At 48.3% G+C, this 19,023-nt stretch overlaps 1 protein-coding gene across 1 annotated transcript; it reads left to right on the forward strand.

Annotated features, from left to right (window-relative positions):
- Window positions 1–5,394: 5,394 nt before the first annotated feature.
- On the forward strand, window positions 5,395–18,986 carry SLC6A20 (solute carrier family 6 member 20). Its single transcript, XM_010117971.2, has 11 exons — window positions 5,395–5,515; window positions 9,305–9,445; window positions 10,146–10,237; window positions 10,812–11,039; window positions 12,510–12,620; window positions 12,996–13,237; window positions 14,109–14,271; window positions 14,670–14,874; window positions 15,894–16,053; window positions 17,099–17,264; window positions 18,158–18,986. Exons 1-11 carry the CDS (start codon window positions 5,395–5,397, stop codon window positions 18,305–18,307), a joined length of 1,779 nt encoding a protein of 592 aa, XP_010116273.2. The 3' UTR covers window positions 18,308–18,986.
- Window positions 18,987–19,023: the final 37 nt, after the last annotated feature.

The raw sequence follows: 19,023 nt of genomic DNA on the forward strand, positions 1-19,023 counted from the left end.
CAGAGAGATGGTGGAAGCCCCATCCCTGGAAATGTTCAAGGCCAGGCTGGATGAGGCTCTGAGCAACCTGATCTAGTCAGGGATGTCCCTGCTCCTTGCAGGGAGGTTGGACTAGATGACCTTTGAAGGTCCCTTCCAACTCTAACCATTCTATAATTCTATGATCTTGGGATGTCGTGTGGCTGAATGGATTAAGCTTTAAAAGTCTGAGGAGTTTTAGGAGGCCAGACCTTTTAAAACACATTTTAAAACAATTTAATGTGATGTGAAGATAGGTTTGTATGTGAGCAGGTAAGAATTGTTGTCGTAATTTTTAACTGGCTTTGAGCAGATAATGTGTCCGTAGGAGTTACACTATGACTGTTAATGTTGACAACGTCCCAGTGAAAGCATCGGCCCAGGATTCCTGCCCTGCTCTGGCCGCCTACCAGAACTCTCCCTGAAGGCACCTACATCTCCCCTCCTTATCAGAGTCCCCTCTCAGACATACCCTGAAACATTAGGCAGCCTATTTGGAGTCAGCTCTTCTCCAAATAAAGGTGGGTAGACACACATCATTCTATTTCGTCAGTCTTAATATCTAGAGACTTTGATTTTTGTCATTTTTTAATTATTATTTTTAGGAACCTGTTAATGTAGTGTCTTGGAGTGTCTATTTTAAGGGAGGGTAATGCTGAGTGCTTGATGCAGAACTCTGACAGGGCAGCTCACCACTGACAGCTGCTGGTGAACAAGAGAGCTGCCCGGAGAGCTCCCCAAACTGCAGGCAAGCTTTGACAGACAGAAAGTACGAACCGGCAGAAGACAAGCAGAAGAACTGACTGAATAGGCCAGGTACCCTTTTGATTTTAGTGAAGTGCTAGTTTGTGACTCTTTTGCTTCACACAAGCAGGTTCTGAGGTCTGGGTGAATTAGGGGCAATTCTGTGAATCAGAACTGTGTTGAGTGCACCTTTACGGAGAGTGCACTAAAAAACTCCGTGGTTAGAAGACCGATAGAGCTATGGTGCTAAAGAAAAGCAAGGACAATAAAAAGAGGGACTTTTCTCAGGCATGCTTTCTTGGGGACAAGGCCTGCATACAGATGCTTTATATTCTTGATCACTGGAGACTGAGGCAGTGAAAACAGTTTTAAGGGTGATTAAGGGGCTGGGTATAACTTAAGGGTACAAACCTCAAGGGTGTCATCTACAGTTTGGAACCAAGCAGTGGGTAGTAGTGATGAGCTGAAAGGAATAATTGCAATCCTAATACCTAGGATTAGAGGAGTAACTGTAACCTCCAGTTATACATAGAGCAATCATCCAACAGTTGTCATGGCCTATGAGTTGTCAAAGATCTGGAAGTCGAGCTGGATTCTTTCTTTCTCACAAAGTAAGGAAACGTGGAGCTTAGAGCAGCAACTGTGGACAGTGAATCCAAACAGAAAAACTATATGTGGGGGCGGCAACTCAATTGGCCGTATATCTGTTTCCCCTGGTACCGTCACTGAACAGCTGCAGAGACTGTAGAGACTCTTCCATCACTTCCCTTTGATTATCATCTAATCTGCTAACAAGCCAGCATATTTCCATTTGGAAGGGAATGCCTCCAGGAATGGCAGATACTAAATACTAGAGATGGCCCCTGCTGACACTGTGTCTCCCTCCCACATACCTGGCCCAGAGGGTTTATTTTTAAATCTAGGGGTTATAGTCCTGCACTTAAGTCACAACAACCCCATGCAATGCTACAGGCTTGGGGAAGAGTGCCTGGAAAGCTGCTTGGCAGAAAAGGACCTGGGGGTGTTGGTCGACAGCTAGGTGAACATGAGCCAGCAGTGTGTCCAGGTGGCCAAGAGGGCTAATAGCATCCTGGCTTGTATCAGGAACAGTGTGGCCAGCAGGACTAAGGAAATTATCATCCCCCATACTCTGCACTGGTGAGGCCACACCTCAAATACTGTGGCATGGCCAGAGAAAAGCAACAAAGCTGGTGAAGGGTCTAGAGTACAAGTTTATGAGGAGCGGCTGATGGAACTGGGATTGTTTAGTCTGGAGAAAAGGAGGCTGAGGGGAAACCTTATCGCTCTCTCCAACTACCTGAAAGGCGGTTGTAGCAAGCTGGGTGTCGCTCTCTTCTCCCAAGTCACAAGCAATAGATCAAGAGGAAATGGCCTCCAGTTGCACCAGGGGAAGTTTACATTGAATATTAGGAAAAATTTCTTCGCAGAAAGGATTGTCAAGCACTGGATCAGGCTGCCCAGGGAAGTGGATGAGTCACAATCCCTGGAGATATTTAAAAGACCTGTAAATGTGGTACTTAGGGGCATGGTTTAGTGGTGGACTTGGAAGCGTTAGGTTTATGATTGGACTCAATCTTCAGGATCTTTTCCAACCTAAATGATTCTATGATTATATGTTGGATGTAGCATAATAAAGTCCAGGCTGCCTGGTGGGATTATCTAAGAGTTGTCTATACCAGACTTCTTCCACTGCTGCTTATTATTCCTTCCGCCCTTGTTTCCATCTCTTTTGGCAATAGATCTGTTAAGCTGCCCTCCCACCCTCAAATCATGGTCTCCAACCTGCTGCCGGAACTCCAGATTCACTTTTTGTTTGTGTTTTAAGTATCTGGGAGAAGCACTTGTCTTCTTACTGTACTGGTGTCAGGAGACACAAGCCCAGGATTTTCAGTTGGTTCCTTCACTTAAGTACTTCCAGCTTTGCCTCAGTGAGAAATAGGATTCTCTGCTTTGTTTACCAGCTTCTGGTTAGGTTTACCTAGGGCAGTTCTCATGCTGTCCCATCAGTCGCTGGCCTGCTGTGGAGATGAACTCCTACCCTTTCTCACTGCGAACCCCACACTGTCACATTTGTCAGATACTGAGATACTGGGAGGAAAAAAATTCCTTCTAATCCTCCTTTAACACGACTAGTGAAATGATCAGAAGTTCTTGTATGTGTTTGTTAGAGGCTTATCTTTGTCCCTGCAGATAATGCTGAAGTCCTCACCCAACCCAAAGGAAGAAAGTTCAAAGGCAATGAAATCTTGAATGGCATCAGAAATAGCATATTGATTTTCTGAGGTGTGTATGGGAAGTTCCACAGGAAGAGTTCCTGTGTGTTATCTGTTTAAATACCTTCCCAGTATATTCAAAGCCTCTCTTTCAAGGAGCCACTGGATGACAGCGCCTTGCTGAGTGCCTGCGTGCATGGCTGCCTTTAAAAACTGACAGTAGTTTGTGATCCAAGCTGCTTATGAGACTGACATTTGTGAGAGAGCCAAGGATTCATTTCATTGCATCTGAACTTCCGGATCTGGCCTGACTCGAGCCAAGGACACCACACCTCTCTGCTTGCACAGTCTCCCTAGACCATTAACAAACTAGTTTGAAATGTAATGGGAAGGAGGTACAGAGCCAGGGCAATACTTAACTTGATTATGCTCATCAGTAGCAGTAATCTATTCACACAGAAGCAGCCCAAGTGCTAGTGATGTGCTATTTTTGAGGCTGTCCTGTCTGCGAGTTATTAAATGCTGTAAGTTATTTATGAGCAGAATTTGTAATGAATCCCACAGGCAGTGATGGACATTTAACTTTTTAATAATTTAAAAAAGTTTTTGTGATGCAGGACAGTTAACATATCTGTAGCTTCCCAGTGTGTGTCCTTCAGTTTGGGGACTTAAAATTGCCTTGGATTTTTCTTTCAGCAGAATTTGGGTTTACACGTGAGATGTATTTCCAGGTTGCAATTGCTGGTTGCAATTCTGTGGGCAAGACAGGAACAGCAAGGATGTTGCAGAAGAGCCATAAGCTCCCTCAAAACTGTATTCTGGGAGGGTTTGGCAAACCCTGATGTTTCCCAATGACAACCTTCATTTCCAGCAGTGCTAAAATGTGCTGTGAGGAATGGAGTTTCTTATGGGAGATACATAAATGCTTTGCAGTCACGTTTTCTAGCATGCAAACAGTGACGTCCCACTTTGTGACTTAGCTACTCCAGGCGGCTGGTCAGCAAGTCCACCAGAGTGGTTCTGCTGGTCTCAACAGCGCTGCATGACATGACATAGACTTGGCAGTTTGGACTCGTGTCCAAAGGCCTCGTGGTAGGGGTTCTCACCCATACCCGCAGCTGGATGCCTTGGCTCTGCCAGTGCCTAATGGGATGCCGGAGCAGCATGCACAGCGCTGGCAGGAAGCAAGTTGATGACGCTGGAGGAATGAGACTGACAGCAGCTGAGCAGGTCTTGTTTGTAAAACGGGCCTGAAAGGCGCCCAGTCCTGGCATGAAAAAAACCCCATGTTTAGACAGAGGAAGGAAGCAGAGTCCTTGGACTTGTTCAACCCCTTCTTATTGCTGCAGACGGTGCCAGTCGCCTCCTTCACTGGGAGACCTATCTGAAGTGGTTGAGCTCAAAGTGTGCCTTGGCAGGGGCACAAGCACAGAGGGCTCACATTCAGACCTGGCATCTCGGTGTGCATTCAGATGACCCAAAGGCCTCCTAGGTCCTTCTGCCTCCACAACGGGCCAAAGACACCTTTTCCTGGTGGCCTTTGTATGTATTTGGTCCCTGCTGCTTCACCGTATTTTAAAATAGCGACCCCTCAGAAAAGTTCATGTGCAGCAGTGGCGTTTGAGCATGAAGGCAGGTAGTCTCTTTTCAAAGAGACTGTGCTATTTCACGCTCTCACACACACACAGAGCGCATGTGGAGGGAGAGTGGTATTCCTGGAGGGAATGTCATACTCAAGGCTGCAGCAGCCTGGGGACCTCAGTGGCTGATGGGAACTGTTTCAAGGCTGCTTTTGGAACTGGGTAGTGTGCTGGGCTGGTTGGAATGAGCATCAGGGCGCAAGTGATGGGATGCCTGAGGGCCTGTTTAGGGCAAGGGACACTGGGAACAAAAGGCAGCTCTGACAGCTACTAAGCCTGCTCCTAATGGTGTGGGAATCCCCTTCCCTGGGCTATCAAATCCAATCTGGTACCTCACACACAAAAATGCCCCTCCCAGGGAAGAGAGCCCTGTGAGGAAGGAGTTTCCCATTTCCAAAACTAAGCTGCAGCCCCAGTGTTATTTCCTCCCTGTGTCAAGTTGGCATGTGAGCTGATAAAAATCCCTGGGCTCACATCCTTCCCAGAAACGCCAGTCAAAACCCAAGCAGCTATTCACCCAAAGTGCCAATTTTATAGTTCTGTGTGTCTATAATCTATTTACCAGCATTCCTACTTCAGTATGTGCCTGTTAATAAGATTAGTAATTAAAAAGCTTGATAGGAATTGGCAAGCGTAGCTCCACCGCCTTTCCCTCCCCTCCAAGCCAGGCTGGCGTGGAGTCTGAGGCAGGGCTGGCAGAGGACCTGAAGGAGCGAAGGCAGGAAGGCTCTGCTGAAACCTCTGCCTGCGAGTAGGCAATGGAGAAATCCCGGCCACTATGGGACAACCCCCTGCAGTTTATTTTCGCCTGCATTTCCTATGCCGTGGGGCTGGGAAACGTGTGGAGGTTTCCGTACTTATGTCAGATGTACGGAGGAGGTAAGTGTGCCTTATGTTTCTTGCTTCCTTGGAGGAGGAGTGTCGCAAGCTTTAAATCCAAAACTACATTGTCCATGCTAACACCCTGTCCACCCAGCAGGGTCTAGGACAGGGTAGGAGGTCAGGCTTTTTGTTGGTATGCAATCTCTTCTATTGCTGCCTGATTTTATGTATTCTTTAGCATAAGGCTTTTACCTGACAGCTGCCCCAGTACAGCAGCTTTCCTTGCCTAGAAGTGGAGTCAAACAGTGGGAAGGCCCCTGCTTTTTGAAAGGATGGAGGTAGAGAGAGAGATGTAGGTTCACATGGTATTACTTTACTACTTTCTTGCCTCATTGAACCCCTCTGAAGGCATCAGAAATGAGTTCAATTCCTTGTTAGTTAACTTGGAACATATTGAGAAAGGGAAACGCTTATGCTGATTTAATTTAAGGATCAGCTGTATTTCAACATGCTGTCATTAATGTGTTATCTTTTCTGCCTTGAAGTTGGCTGAATCAACAGGAGTTCCACAGCTTAAGCCTCCTGGGAAGCTTTGAAAACAGGGATTAAATTGGTTTGGGCTCCAAAAAAAAAAAAAAAAAAAAAAGCTCTTTGAAAGTTTATCCTTCTTCTAGGTCCAAACTGGATAAAGATGATGTCTGTATCGTACCAGCCACAGATATTCTTCCTTAGAAATCAAAAGTCAATTAATTAGATTAATTAATACTCAACACTAGTAAGCTCTTCTAGTATACAGCTACCAGTGCTTAACGACCATGTTTTGAAAGCCTCTCTGTATAAGACATCACAGTTTTATACTGCTTCTCACACTGCGTCCCTTGTCGTAGTGTTGGACCCATCCGGCCGTGCGTTAAGTGACATGATGAGCATCTGCCTCACTTGCTTCTGGTCTGCTTCAGCCTTTTCTTCCTTTCAGGAAGAAGCACACTGAGAGGTTTAAGTGCTTTTTGCTTGTTTTATTGGCTCGTGGCTTACTTTTAAATGCACGTGTGGTGGTAGGAGTTTGTTCATGCCGGTTGTTGAAAAGCCAGCTTGCTGCTGGGACAGCATAAGAGCTGCTGTGTGAGATCGGGTCAGAAAAATCCAGATAAAACGCTGGGTGAAATTACAGTACGAGCTAGACGCTGCAGTGGCTGTAGCTTTCTTAGATGTTTCAGGTAGCAGAAATGATAGACGTGCAGCAATTCTGGGTGTATTCCTCCAAGCAGATGCTTTTAAGGGTGAGGACTTAATGTTTGACATTGAACTCTAGCACAAAGCTTAAAATGCAAGTGTTTCTGTAGGCAATTAAACTGCAGTGATTAGTTCACTATCAGCCTCCCATGGCAGATGTCCTGAAGGACAGCAAAACTGATACTGGAGTCTTTGCGTGGTTTGTCCTCTTCTTCTCAGCCGTCAGTAGTGTAGTAGATGGTGAAAATTCTCCAAAGCGTAACCAAAACTGGAACACTTGATTAACCAGAAAAAAAGACTTAATAAACCCAAGTATTTTCTGAAAAGCATGTTTTTGTAAGAGGAGTTTCTCCACTACTTTTGTCCTCCCTGGTTAAATTTCCCCGGGTGAGAGGCAGCTCTCCCTGCTTTAAACTAAAACTCCTGACAGCAGGCTTTGCTTTTCTTAATTGTTTTTCACTACGCCCTTAAAAAGAGTTCTGTGGCTTTCCAGAGGGTTTGCAAAACCCAAGCAGACAAAACATTGTTTCAGGACTTAAAAGCTGGACACACCAGGCACTGGGCTTAGGGAGGATGCCAGCAACTGCTTATTTGGCATCTTCCTTGTGAAAAAGCACAGAGCCAGTCCCTGTCCTGCCCAGCTGAGCAAGAGAGCCCTTATCACCAGTGTCACCCATAAACGGGGTGTTATCTCAGACTTTACAATCTCCTGCCTTTCCCATCATCAGCATATTGCCTCCTTCACCTTGCTCACCTCCAGACCCACACAGAGCAAGGAGGGCGGGGGGGTCGTGCAGTTGGTCTGTCCGTAAGCAGGCTGGGCCAGGCTGAACCGATGTTGGGATGGGTCACAGCAGGGCAGGCACTCAGCAGCACTCTGGATACCCCAGGAAGGCCCTGGGCACTAGGCAGGATGCTCAGCGGAGGCGAGGGTGCCGCTGGCCGAGCCCGGTGCCTCGGCCAGACCCAGGGCACGCTCCGCATGTTGTGCCAGCCTCAGGGGTCTGGCTTTGGGGGCCGGTTGGCACCACAGGGAGCAACGCTAGGTGTAAATGAGGAGGGAGGTCAGTGGGGCTGTGCTGGTTTGCAGCAGATAAGGAGCTGGTTCATACAGCTGCCCTGAGTCACTTAGATGAGGCATTTTTGGTTCTACCCTTTAGGAAAAGTAGCATCAGGAGCAAGATCTGTGTAAAAACAGAGTGCCGAGCAAGGGGCAGAGGGCTCGACCCCAGCACCATCACCTGCGGGGGACATTGGGGCGAAGAGCAAGCCTGGAGGCACTCCTCCTCCTTCTTGCAAGGCGGCAAAGCCAAAGCCAAGCATGTGGCAACGCTGCTGGGAGGGTGGAAGAGCCCAGAAGATTCCCCTCAGTGGCTCCTGGGGTGGCTCGTGCCCTGCTGGGACAGAGCGGCTGCGGGAGCTCCTAAACCTCCGACAGCTCCCTTGCGGCGTAGGAAGTTATCTAACAGCCTAACAAAGGGGTTGTTAATAATGAGAGAGCCGGGAGGTGGGAAATTAATTTCCAGAATAAACCGGATTATTGCTCGGTGTTTATTTCCAGTTCTTTGCCTCGGTTGCTGCCCGGAGTTCATTCCTCTGTGGCGCTGCACCAGCCCATTGTGAGGAATGTTAATGCTGCAGATTAAATCCTAAATAAGAGATATTTACGTAAATATTTTTGGCTTGCTGTAAAAAGGGAAGCAGGAAAGCCTTCACAAAAATCCAGGTTTTGACTCAGTCATTAGCTCTTTCTAAAGCGAGCCCCAAGTTGAAGACAAGGATTTTTACTTTTTTTTTCCCCAGAAAAAATTTAAGCCGAAGCGCATCCTGGTTGCTGGGTGGGAAGGTCCTTTCCCTTCCCTTGGCACCTGCCCACCCATTCCTGCTGTTCCTCTTCTGCAGGAGCATCCCTGAGGTCTCCATGCCAGGGATGAGCAGATGTGGGGCAGGGGGAGACTGTGTGCCTCTGTCCCAGGGTCTGCTTAGGTGGGAACCAGCAGTGGGGAAAAGCCTTCACCTGGCATTTGTGGGTTCAGCATGGGTTTTTCAGGGAGCTTTTTTTAGTTTTGGGGTTTTTTTTAAGCTAGGCCAGACTTCAATATGTCACTTAAAACTCTCTTCAACTCAATGTTGTTACTTTTTCAGCAAGCACTTCGGCTCTGCTGCAGACCACCACACATGAAGTAAATCTTTCCCTCGTTCCTCTTTCTCTCATTATCTTTTAAAATGTTTGGCTGGCGGTTGGTTACCCTTTAACAGCCCCAGCCCCGAATGTTGCTCAAGCTGCCCGCAAAGCACCTGAGCAGCCCCACTGCACTGGGGTGGCGACGGGCACATTTTAACAGCAGAAATCCCAGAGCTGCCAAGTGGCCGTGGAAAATTCCCTGCACTCAGGCGCTTGGCACCCACCGGCATCTCGTATGCCACCTGAAATGCCATGAGATGTCCCTCAGGGCTGGGCCGTGCCCTCAATACACAAGGTGGCTGGACAGGACCCAGCTCCAGGCACCTCTTGGAATATTAACAGGGCAATTTGACCATGAATAATAGGGCAACCTGGTGTTTATTATGCTGCTGATCTGCTGAAAGTCATCTGTTGGATTTTTCTTGCAGGTGGCTTTTTGATCCCGTATTTTATCATGCTGATCGCTGAGGGGATGCCGCTGCTCTACCTGGAGCTGGCCGTGGGGCAGCGCATGCGTCAGGGCAGCATCGGTGCCTGGAAAATAATAAGTCCGTACCTCTGCGGTGTCGGTATGTTCTCAGTTTGGAACTTTACGTTTAAGTGCCCAGGGGAAGACAGGTGATTTTGAACAGAGAGCTTTACCTTCCGGAGTGGAAACCAGGCAGGAGCTGGGGTTTTACTGGGTCTCACTGGGCTGAGCAAAGCGGTTCTCCAGAGGGCCCTGTCCCTCGCAGGCCACTGGGGCCAGAGCCTGGCTCACTGTAGCAGGTCCCTGGCCGTGGAGGTGTGAAGTCCCCCTGCCCTGAGGCAGATAGCCAAATTCACAGTGTGAGGGCCGCACTTAACCCAGCCCCTGGGGCTGCCTGCACTGGGCTTTGACCCGAAAAGCATCATCCCAATAAGCTCAACATTGAGTCACAAAACAGTCTCTTAATTTCCTATTGTTGCTGCCTGCTGCTTACCAATGTCCCCTCTCAGCTACGTTGTTATGTTATTAAGTTACCCTGATAGCCCAAACTATCACTAATTTGCTTACATTCACATTTTATTTTTAATGATACATTGAATATTTACCCCCTCAGGGGCTAAAGTATAAAAAACCAGTGCAGAATAGCTCCGACGAGAAGAGGGAGAGGCTGCAGCGGCAGGGGCATGCCCTGTGCATGGGGCCATACAGAGGCAAATTTCCCTGCCCCCGCCAGGGCATTATGGGGTCCTGGGCATTTCGGGGTTTCACCGCTGACCGAGTGCCTCCCTCCATGTCTGCAGGTGTTGCCAGCGTCATCGTCTCCTTCTTCCTCTCCATGTACTACAATGTGATAAATGCCTGGGCCTTCTGGTACCTCTTCCACTCCTTCCAGGTGCGTGGGCGCCCAGTGGCATGGCTCGACCCCATTGTGGCCACAGAGGGTCTTGGTGGCTTTGCGTTGGTGCTAGACATTGCCTAGCACTGTCATCAGCTGCGGAGGGGACCAAAAGCTCCAGAAACCCTTCCAGGGCTTTTTTTTGGGGAAAAATGAGGCAGTGGTGTCTCTCTCTGGGGGCTGCACTGGGGTGTTTTCTCCCCTCCTCTCCACGAAACGCAGGCTGAGGCCAGCCCTGTGATGCCTTGCTTGCATGTGCCTTGGTGGCCATGATGTCCTGTACCCTGGACTGGGTCTGTCTGAAGGCAGAGGAGAGGGTTGGCCTTGGGGGACGTCATCAGGAGGAGAGGGTCAGAGAGGCTCAGTCTTTGGGAAAGGGTCAGTCCTCAGGGAGAGGATCCTCTCTGGAGAGACGGTGAAGACCAAGAGAGAGTGTCAGCCCCAGTGGCAGGCAGCACAATGTGGGGACAAGCAAGTCCCAGACAAAAAGCTGCTCTCACCTTCATCCCCCTGGCTTTCCCCACCATGCTGACAGTGAGCGCTTACCCCACATCCCTTCCCTCCCTTGCAGGACCCCCTGCCATGGGCCACCTGCCCCCTGAATAGCAACCGCACGGGTTATGAGGAGGAGTGCGAGAAGACATCGTCCACCCAGTATTTCTGGTACCGGCAGACCCTGAACATCTCTCCGTCACTGGAGGCCAGTGGGAGCTTGCAGTGGGAGCAGGCGCTCTGCCTGACTCTGGCCTGGCTGGTGGTCTACCTCTGCATCCTCCGCGGCACCGAGTCCACTGGAAAGGTGAGACATGGGCACAGTAGAACGCAGGGAGGATAAATGAGAGCCAAAAAGACAGCGGCCATGGCTGCTGTCACTTGAGGTTGTGACACCTCCCTGGGAGCAGCCAGCCCCGCTGCTTCTGCCAACCTGTTAAGTTGCAACTGAAGAAGGCTCAACCAAAATGCTGAGTGATATTAAAAAAAAAAAAAACACAACACCTGACCAGAAAAGTCCTTTAAATGCAGGCACCTATTCTGCTGGCCCTGCAGAAAGCCACCTGCCAGAGCAGAGCCGTGTCAGGAGACGTCTGTTCCTCAGTCTTTTCAAGAAAAAAAAAAAGATGTCTACCAGGCATTTCCGCTCACTTTTTATTCACAGCAGAAATTGTGAGGAAGGGGGGAAAAAAGCAACGTCCTGGCTGAGCCTACACTAAGAAGCAAGCTGAGGGCTGTAATCCCCAAATCTTATTAGCCGAACACAGAAAGCCAAGAGACTGTAAACCAGGAATAACCTCTTCAACTTGCTGCAGCTGGCTTTGTGGGGAAAAAAGAAACAAATAAATAGCCAAGGTGCATTGAAAGTGCATTGTGAAAGCCAGGTCTCATTAGGGGGAGCAAAGGGGGAACTGGAAGTGGGGCTGTCCTGCTGGGGAAGGTGAAGCTGCTGCATTTCCAGATGTGTAACAAGGAAAGGCAGATGCCCACTGGCAGTGCAGGCAGGTGCAAATCAGAGGAATATTTTGTAATTGCCCATCCACTCCTCTTCCCAAGAGCTTGGGAAGACATGTTTTTTGTGAGTTAGTTTTTGTGTAAGTTTCTGGGTGAACCACTGGGGTATCTCCCTTTAATTTATTTATTTATTTATTTATTTTCTCTCCACGTGTCTTCCCAATGTGGAGATCAAACATTTGGATTCAAACTCAGGGGTTTGCTCAAAAGCTCAGAGAAGACAACTGAAAGATCTGAAAAATTTAATTCCCTCTGTCTCCCATCTGGGTTACACTAAGTTAAAGTCTTTTTACCATCTGAATTATTAAAATATTTTCAGTCAAGTTTGATTTTTGACCTTTTATGAGGTCTGCTTACCTTCCTCCTGGACCAGATGATGGATGACCTTTGCCTAATGCCCTCTTGACAGATGGTTGCAAACTGGTGTTACTCCACTAAATGCTGCAGAACTGAGTTTGTCAATGCTACAAATATTTTGGGTGTCATTCTTATTTTTCCAATGAAAGAGAAGACTGGTGGGAACATTAGCACAGGGTCTTTATTATCAATAAAAACTAATTTCCCTAAAACCTAAGTCTAAAGTTAGACTTACCTGAAAATTTCCTAATTGTAAAACAAAACAAAAAAAATTGTTTAAAGATTAATACAAGGTAACAAATACTTTATATAAAGCATTTCCATTATTGTAAGGGAGAAAGAGCTGAGCTATTACAGCCAGTCTTGTGTGTTCTTTAGACCAAGGTATTTCCCCCCTCTCCTCCAGGTGGTCTATGTCACAGCCTCTCTGCCGTACTGCGTTCTCATCATATACCTTATCAGAGGATTAACACTTCACGGAGCTGTGAACGGGCTCGTCTACATGTTCACACCAAAGGTACAGAAAGTCACACCGAATTTTTCACTAAATGTTATTAGTTACCAAACGTGTAGGTTTTTAAAAGGTAGCGCTACTCCTTTACCTTGCATTGAATTTTTGCAGCAGTAGCTCAGGTCAGACAGCTAGAAACCCTGGCTGGGAGTGGCTAGAGGCTGTTTTGCCATGGTGCCCATAAGCTGCTTGCCTTCTCCTGCAGAAAAAGACCTGCCCATTTCACGACCCGTAGCGTATTACTTCCAAACTGAGCAGTAACCCTGAGCTAAAATGAGCATGCAAAGGGTCCTGTCCCTGTCTCCATCCCCACAGGCTGGGGCAGTGCCAGGCATCCATGCACAGCTTCACACTCCCACTCTTCCCCATCCAATTTTGCAGATGGAACAGCTGTCAAACCCCAAGGCATGGATCAGTGCCGCCACGCAGATCTTCTTCTCGCTGGGCCTGGGCTTTGGCAGCCTCATCGCGTTCGCCAGCTACAACGAGCCCAACAACAACTGCGAGAGGCACGCTGTCATCGTCTCACTGATCAACAGTGCCACGTCCATCTTCGCCAGCATCGTGACTTTCTCCATCTACGGCTTCAAGGCAACGTTTAACTACGAAAGCTGTATAAACAAGTAAGAGGCTGGTATTTCACTTGTTTTTCACTGCAAGCTGTTCTGGGGAAGGCAAGGGAGGAGGTAAATAAATAACAGCACACGATGCTGCCAGCGCTGCCCAGAGACCAGACCTGATACTGCTCTAATAAAGCTAATGGGGCAATTTAAAGTGATGAAGGCCGAGACAAAAGGTCAGAGCTGGTGTGCCTTTTGACACCTGGGTGCTGCTTCCAGCAGGCAGGGTTGAGAGGGTCAGTTTGCTTGGGTGAGTCACAGTGGCACTTTCCCCTGCACCCCGGTCCCAGATCATCTTCGGGGAGGGTGTTGGAGGGCTGCAGTGATGCTCAGATCCCCCCCTTCAAGGCAAAGCCCTGTGCCATGGGCTCAGCCTCCTCGGTGGTGATGCTCTGGAGGTGCCCAGTGGCCTGCAGGATCGTGCCCTGAGGCAGCAAGCGCGCATGCCGTCCCTGGCACCGGGCCTGCAGCAGTTACACTTTTACTCATATTTTTGCAGCTTTCAATCTGTCTGCTGATCAGAGAGGAAACCAAGCCCCTGCTCCTAGCCAAAAGGCTCATTAAATTGGTGGGTGTGGACATGGGACCAGAGGGCAAAGAGGAAGAGACACCGGCTGGCACTGGCCAGCATCCAGAAAACCTGCCTGGGAGTGGCAGTGTGGGTGTGGGAGCTGCTCCCTCTGAAGCGGGGATGAGCAGAAGGTTGCCTACATCCCAGCATCGTGCTGGAAGTATGGTGGCTCCCATCCAAGGAGATCAGAGCCCTGGGGCCAGCAGAGCATCCCCATGTGGAGGGGCTGATGGAGGAGTGGGTGAGGTGTAAAACCAGCATCAATTTTTTTTTAAGTCATTGAATTCCTATAATCTTTCCCAGGGTGATCCTGCTGCTGATGAACGCTTTTGACCTGGAGGAAGGCTCCTTAACAGCAGATAACCTCAATGAGATGAAAGACTACCTCATGGCCACCCACCCCCAGGAATACGCACAATTATTGCCACGGCTTAAAAACTGCAGCTTGGAAGCTGAGCTAGATACGGTGAGTTGCTGCTTTGTGCTGGTGCCTGGGCTGCAGTGGGGCTCGTTTCTGCACCTCGGGATGTGGAGGGGGGGCACTGGCTCAGCCTGGCAAGGGGCTCATCTGGCTCATCAGCAACCGAGCCAAATGGCAATGCGGCCGGACTGCTGGCTCCAGCTGTGAGACAGGGCAGGGTCGCAAAGGTATGGGGCAAATATTTTCTCTACGAGCAGGACTGCGCCAGTTTCTCTGCAGTTCTGAATAAATCAGTGAAGATCTCATCTGTCATTTGTGCAGAACTGCCACACGGGTGTATTTTGTCATTGTAGAGGATCAGTCTCACGTGTCGCTATTCTTATGTCCCTTATTGAGCTGAGGAGCTGCCCATAACTCACTTCTTCCCTGCTTCTCGCTGGCAGGCTGTCCAGGGGACGGGACTGGCATTTATAGTCTATTCTGAAGCGATCAAAAACATGGAGGTGCCCCAGCTCTACTCCGTGCTCTACTTCTTCATGCTGCTGATGCTGGGCATCGGCAGCATGCTGGGAAACACCGCCGCTATCCTCACGCCACTGACTGACAGCAAGGCCATTGGTGCCCGTTTCCCCAAGGAGGTGATCTCAGGTAAGCACCGGCCATGAGCAGCCTTGGCCATGCAGGGAGAGAAAGCACATGTGTGCAAAAGATTTAGTGTTAAACAGCTGTTGAGGGTCCCTCTTTGACCTCAGATGGAGCAGGGAATATCAAATATGCTGCCAGAAGGGTTTGTCTGCCCTGGGGATATCCTGCCCAGCCTGTACGGCGCTCTTTGGGCCTCTCAGTACAAGAAGGACATTGAGTTGCTGGAGTGTGTCCAGAGAAGGGCAACAAAGCTGGTGAAGGGTCTGGAGAACAAGCCTTATGAGGAGCGGCTGAGGGAACTGGGATTGTTTAGTCAGGAGAAAACGAGGCTGAGGGGAGACCTCATTGCTCTCTACAACGGCCTGAGAGGAGGCTGCAGGGAGGCTGGTGTTGGTCTCTTCTCCCAAATAACTTGCGATAGGACAAGAGGAAGTGGCCTCAAGTTGTGGCAGGGGAGGTTTAGGTTGGATATTAGGAAAAACTTCTTTACTGAAAGAGTGGTCAGGCACTGGAACAGCCTGCCCAAGGAAGTGGTGGAGTCGCCGTCCCTGGAGGTGTTAGAAGAATGTGTAGACGTGGCACTTCATGATATGGTTTAGTAGGCATGGTGGTGTTGGGTTGACGGTTGGGCTTGATGATCTTGGAGGTCTCTTCCAACCTTAAAATTCTATGATCCCCTCTGGAGCTCTCAAAACACTAAGGCAAGTGTGGCTGTGCATTTGCAGGCTGCCCAACACACCCCAGCTCCTTCAGAGTGGTGTCTACTCACTGGTGAAATTCAAAGGGCCGGGAGACACGTCAAGACACCTGCAGTGAGTGGCTCTCCAGTCATATCACTGGTATCCCAACTGCAAACCTCCTCAGTCTTTGACCAAAAGTGATATGTGCTGCTGTTCAGGAGTGAAAATCGATTGTCTCACCAGCTTTTTAGTCGCACCACCTTTTTAATCACAAGTATGACACCTCCCCTACACAACTGGGTTTCCAGGCGTAACAGCAGGGTCCCTGTTTTATCCACGCAGGAGTCGTGTGTTTCGTTAACTGCGTGATTGGCCTGATCTTCACCATGGAGGCTGGAAATTACTGGTTTGACATATTCAACGACTACGCAGCCACCCTCTCGCTGCTGCTCATCGTGCTGGTAGAAACCATTGCTGTGTGTTACATCTACGGGATAAGAAGGTAAAGGCTTGAACCCTTCTCTCTCTTTACAGTGGGATAGCAAGGGTGTGACGACTGGCCAAGACACGCAGGGCCAGGAATAAAAATACCACCTCAGGCTAAATTTTTCTCCTACCCTATGGTATTAGCAAGGCAGTGGGGTCTCCCCTGCTTTGCAGACCCCTTGGGTTCAGGGCTGCGTGGGGGGGGCTAGGCTGGGCTGACACCTTCTCTTGCAGGCACGGGGGGTGTTAATGAGCTCCCTGCTCCTCTGTTCTTCGGTCTCCAGAGCACCGTCTGCCAAAACTCTGCTGCTCCTTTCACAGCAACGCAGCAGAAGCACAACTGTGCCAATAAGTCTGATTTCAAAGACGGTCACGTTGCTGCTCTCCCAAGTCATCCCTCATGGGTAAAAGCAAAGTTTGGCATCAGGAAAGGTTTTACGCAGCAGAGGTGTTTGTGCTCAGGGAATCCAAAGGAAAGGGCTTTAGTATTTGCTTTGTCATTCTGCTGCTCCCACAGTACGCGTACAGGCACCTATGCTAGTGTTACGTCCTTGTTTGAGTTCAAAGCCTTCAAGTCACATCCAGGTGTCCCGTGTGATTTTAGTTACCATCCCCAGCTTCAGTACTTCCTCAAAGACAGGCGACTAACCGTGGTGAGAACAACTCAACTACACAAAAACGAGCTGTGTTTTCTCCACAGTACCTAAGCATAATTGCTTTTCTCCATCAGCTTACACCAGTAACGGTCTGACCTTACACTCCAGGCAGAATGCTGTTGGGACTTTGTCTGCTGTACCTATTCCTAGCTACTTTTCCACAGTCTGAGATCCTCTCAGAAGCCCTGCTACCTTTTTTATTTCAACCTCACTGTATAATCCTGATAAGCCAGTTCTTCAGACAATACCTCTCTGTTACTTTTCCAGTCAACTATACTCCCCTTTCCCATCTCACATATTTGATTCTGGAGGTGATTTTGAAGTCTCTCAGATCAAGGTGTCAACTGAAGATATGCAGCTGTTCTCAAAAACATGGTTTTGTGGTTTTTTTTTTTTTTAACACAGATTTGAGAAAGATCTTGACACCATGATCGGACGCAAGCCGAACTGGTATTGGAAAATTATGTGGGCTGTTGCTAGTCCTTTGCTAATTATAAGCCTATTTATATTTTACCTCACCGACTATATCCTCACAGGAACACTGCAATACCAAGCATGGGATGCCACACAGGTAAATTGGTTTTGGTTGTTTTGTGTTTTTTTTTTTTTTAACTTTCTTTAATTCCTGCAAGGACACAGCCTTCTTTCCTGACTACATTGTTCCACAAAACTGCCTTCTGAAAAGCTTGCAGCTGGAGTAGGGGCAACTCCTTAATTTGTGGGAAAACAGGGAAAACTTGGCCTACTGCCAACGACGCCATGGTGGTGTAAAATGGACTAATTTCACTCTACAGTTCTTAATCAACTCATTCAAACAGGAAAATTTTATTCATGTTGAAGTCCCACATACTATCTTAAAAAAATACACTTTAAAAAGTTACTTTCACAGTGTAGTATTTTGAACAAAATTAGTGGTAGTTTAACAGAACTGAGCTGCTGCTGGAATAGTTTTCATAATTTCCATATACATTTTTCTTGATGGCCAAAATGCTTTTGTACAAATGCTGAACTGCATATTTATTGTAGAGGAATTACTACTGGATAAGTAATCACTGGTTTCATAACCTTTTGTGGGAATATTCCTAGCACGCAGAAACAAATCACGCCTGTTGTTTTCATGTCTTCACTGATTTGGGGCCTGCAGCAGGCCTGGCCTGTTGACTGGGTGTCAGCATGAGCCCACCAGCTCCAGGGGAGGAGGCAGAGACCTGACAGAGGTCAGGGCCAGCCATCTCATTAAGAAACATGAATCAAGCCAAAAATCTGCTCTTTAACACAGCTTTTTGTCAGCAGCTCTGTTCTTGTCAATTTTAAGCTTGTACAGTTGGACAAAGAAAAGCACCAAGGGCAGTCACGGGCTGCCGTAGCCTGCAAGTGCTTCTTGAATGTCCACAGAGCTTTGTTCCAGGCCTGACTCCAGAGCCCTGAAACCCACTGATCCAGCGCTTCTTCTCTCCCTTGCAGGGGCAGCTGGTGACAAAGGATTACCCAGGCTATGCCCTGGCAGTGATTGGGCTACTGGTGGCAGCATCCACCATGTGCATACCCCTGGGGGCACTAGTGACTTTTATACGGAAGAGACTGAAGAGGGAAAACGTTTCAACCACTGCATGAACGCTGACAGCCGGATTTGGGAAGGCCTCACCCCCATCGTCAGTGACTGGGTACTTCTGGAAGACAGCAGCAACCATTATCTGTAGCAGCTATTTATAGAGTTGAGCATCGTGGGTGCTATATTGACCAAAAAGTGCTCTTACAAGGTTTCACAATGGTTTGGGAAAAAAAAAAAAATTAAAAAAAAAGCTCTTCTGTAACAAGACGAAGCTTTACTATGGCCTCTGTAAGAGGGGAAAAAAAACAGAAGAGCAGCTCACAAAATGCTAGCTAGCACAAATTAACCAGTGTATCAACCCATTCCAGAATGTTAGGCAATTCTTTTCCACTGTTGCAGCACTGCCTCCGTGGAAACATGAGCAACCAAGCAAGCATGTTCTTGCACCAAAGTACCAGCAAATACCCTCACCATTCAAGACAGCCAGGCTCAAGCATGCAAGTATCTGAAACAACACCTGTACTTCATCAACAGATGAAACTGTCGAAGTCTTGCAATGCGGATGTGATAATCCCTTTCCCAGAACAGAAAAGCCAGCCCGATGGTGTTCGAGACAAATGTGGCCAACACCACTGCTTTTATATTTGTGTCCAGCAAAGCAGTTTATATATGTATATATATCTATCTATGAGCTGCAGAAATTCTCTCATCTCCAGAAGAAGTAAACTTCCAATTCCAGTATGTAATTGTGCACTGTGCTGTACTTTGTATTTTTCTA

This window comes from Chlamydotis macqueenii, chromosome 2 (genome assembly GCF_036417535.1).
Source record: "Chlamydotis macqueenii isolate bChlMac1 chromosome 2, bChlMac1.mat, whole genome shotgun sequence".
Taxonomy (NCBI): Eukaryota; Metazoa; Chordata; class Aves; order Otidiformes; family Otididae; genus Chlamydotis; species Chlamydotis macqueenii.

Bases quoted from the DNA above. Each gene is read 5' to 3' on its own strand.
- SLC6A20 (XM_010117971.2), top strand. From the start codon at position 5,395: ATGGAGAAATCCCGGCCACTATGGGACAACCCCCTGCAGTTTATTTTC. The intron at 12,621-12,995 runs GTACAGAAAGTC...CCAATTTTGCAG, and splicing joins TCTACATGTTCACACCAAAG to ATGGAACAGCTGTCAAACCC. The intron at 14,875-15,893 runs GTAAGCACCGGC...TTATCCACGCAG, and splicing joins CCCCAAGGAGGTGATCTCAG to GAGTCGTGTGTTTCGTTAAC.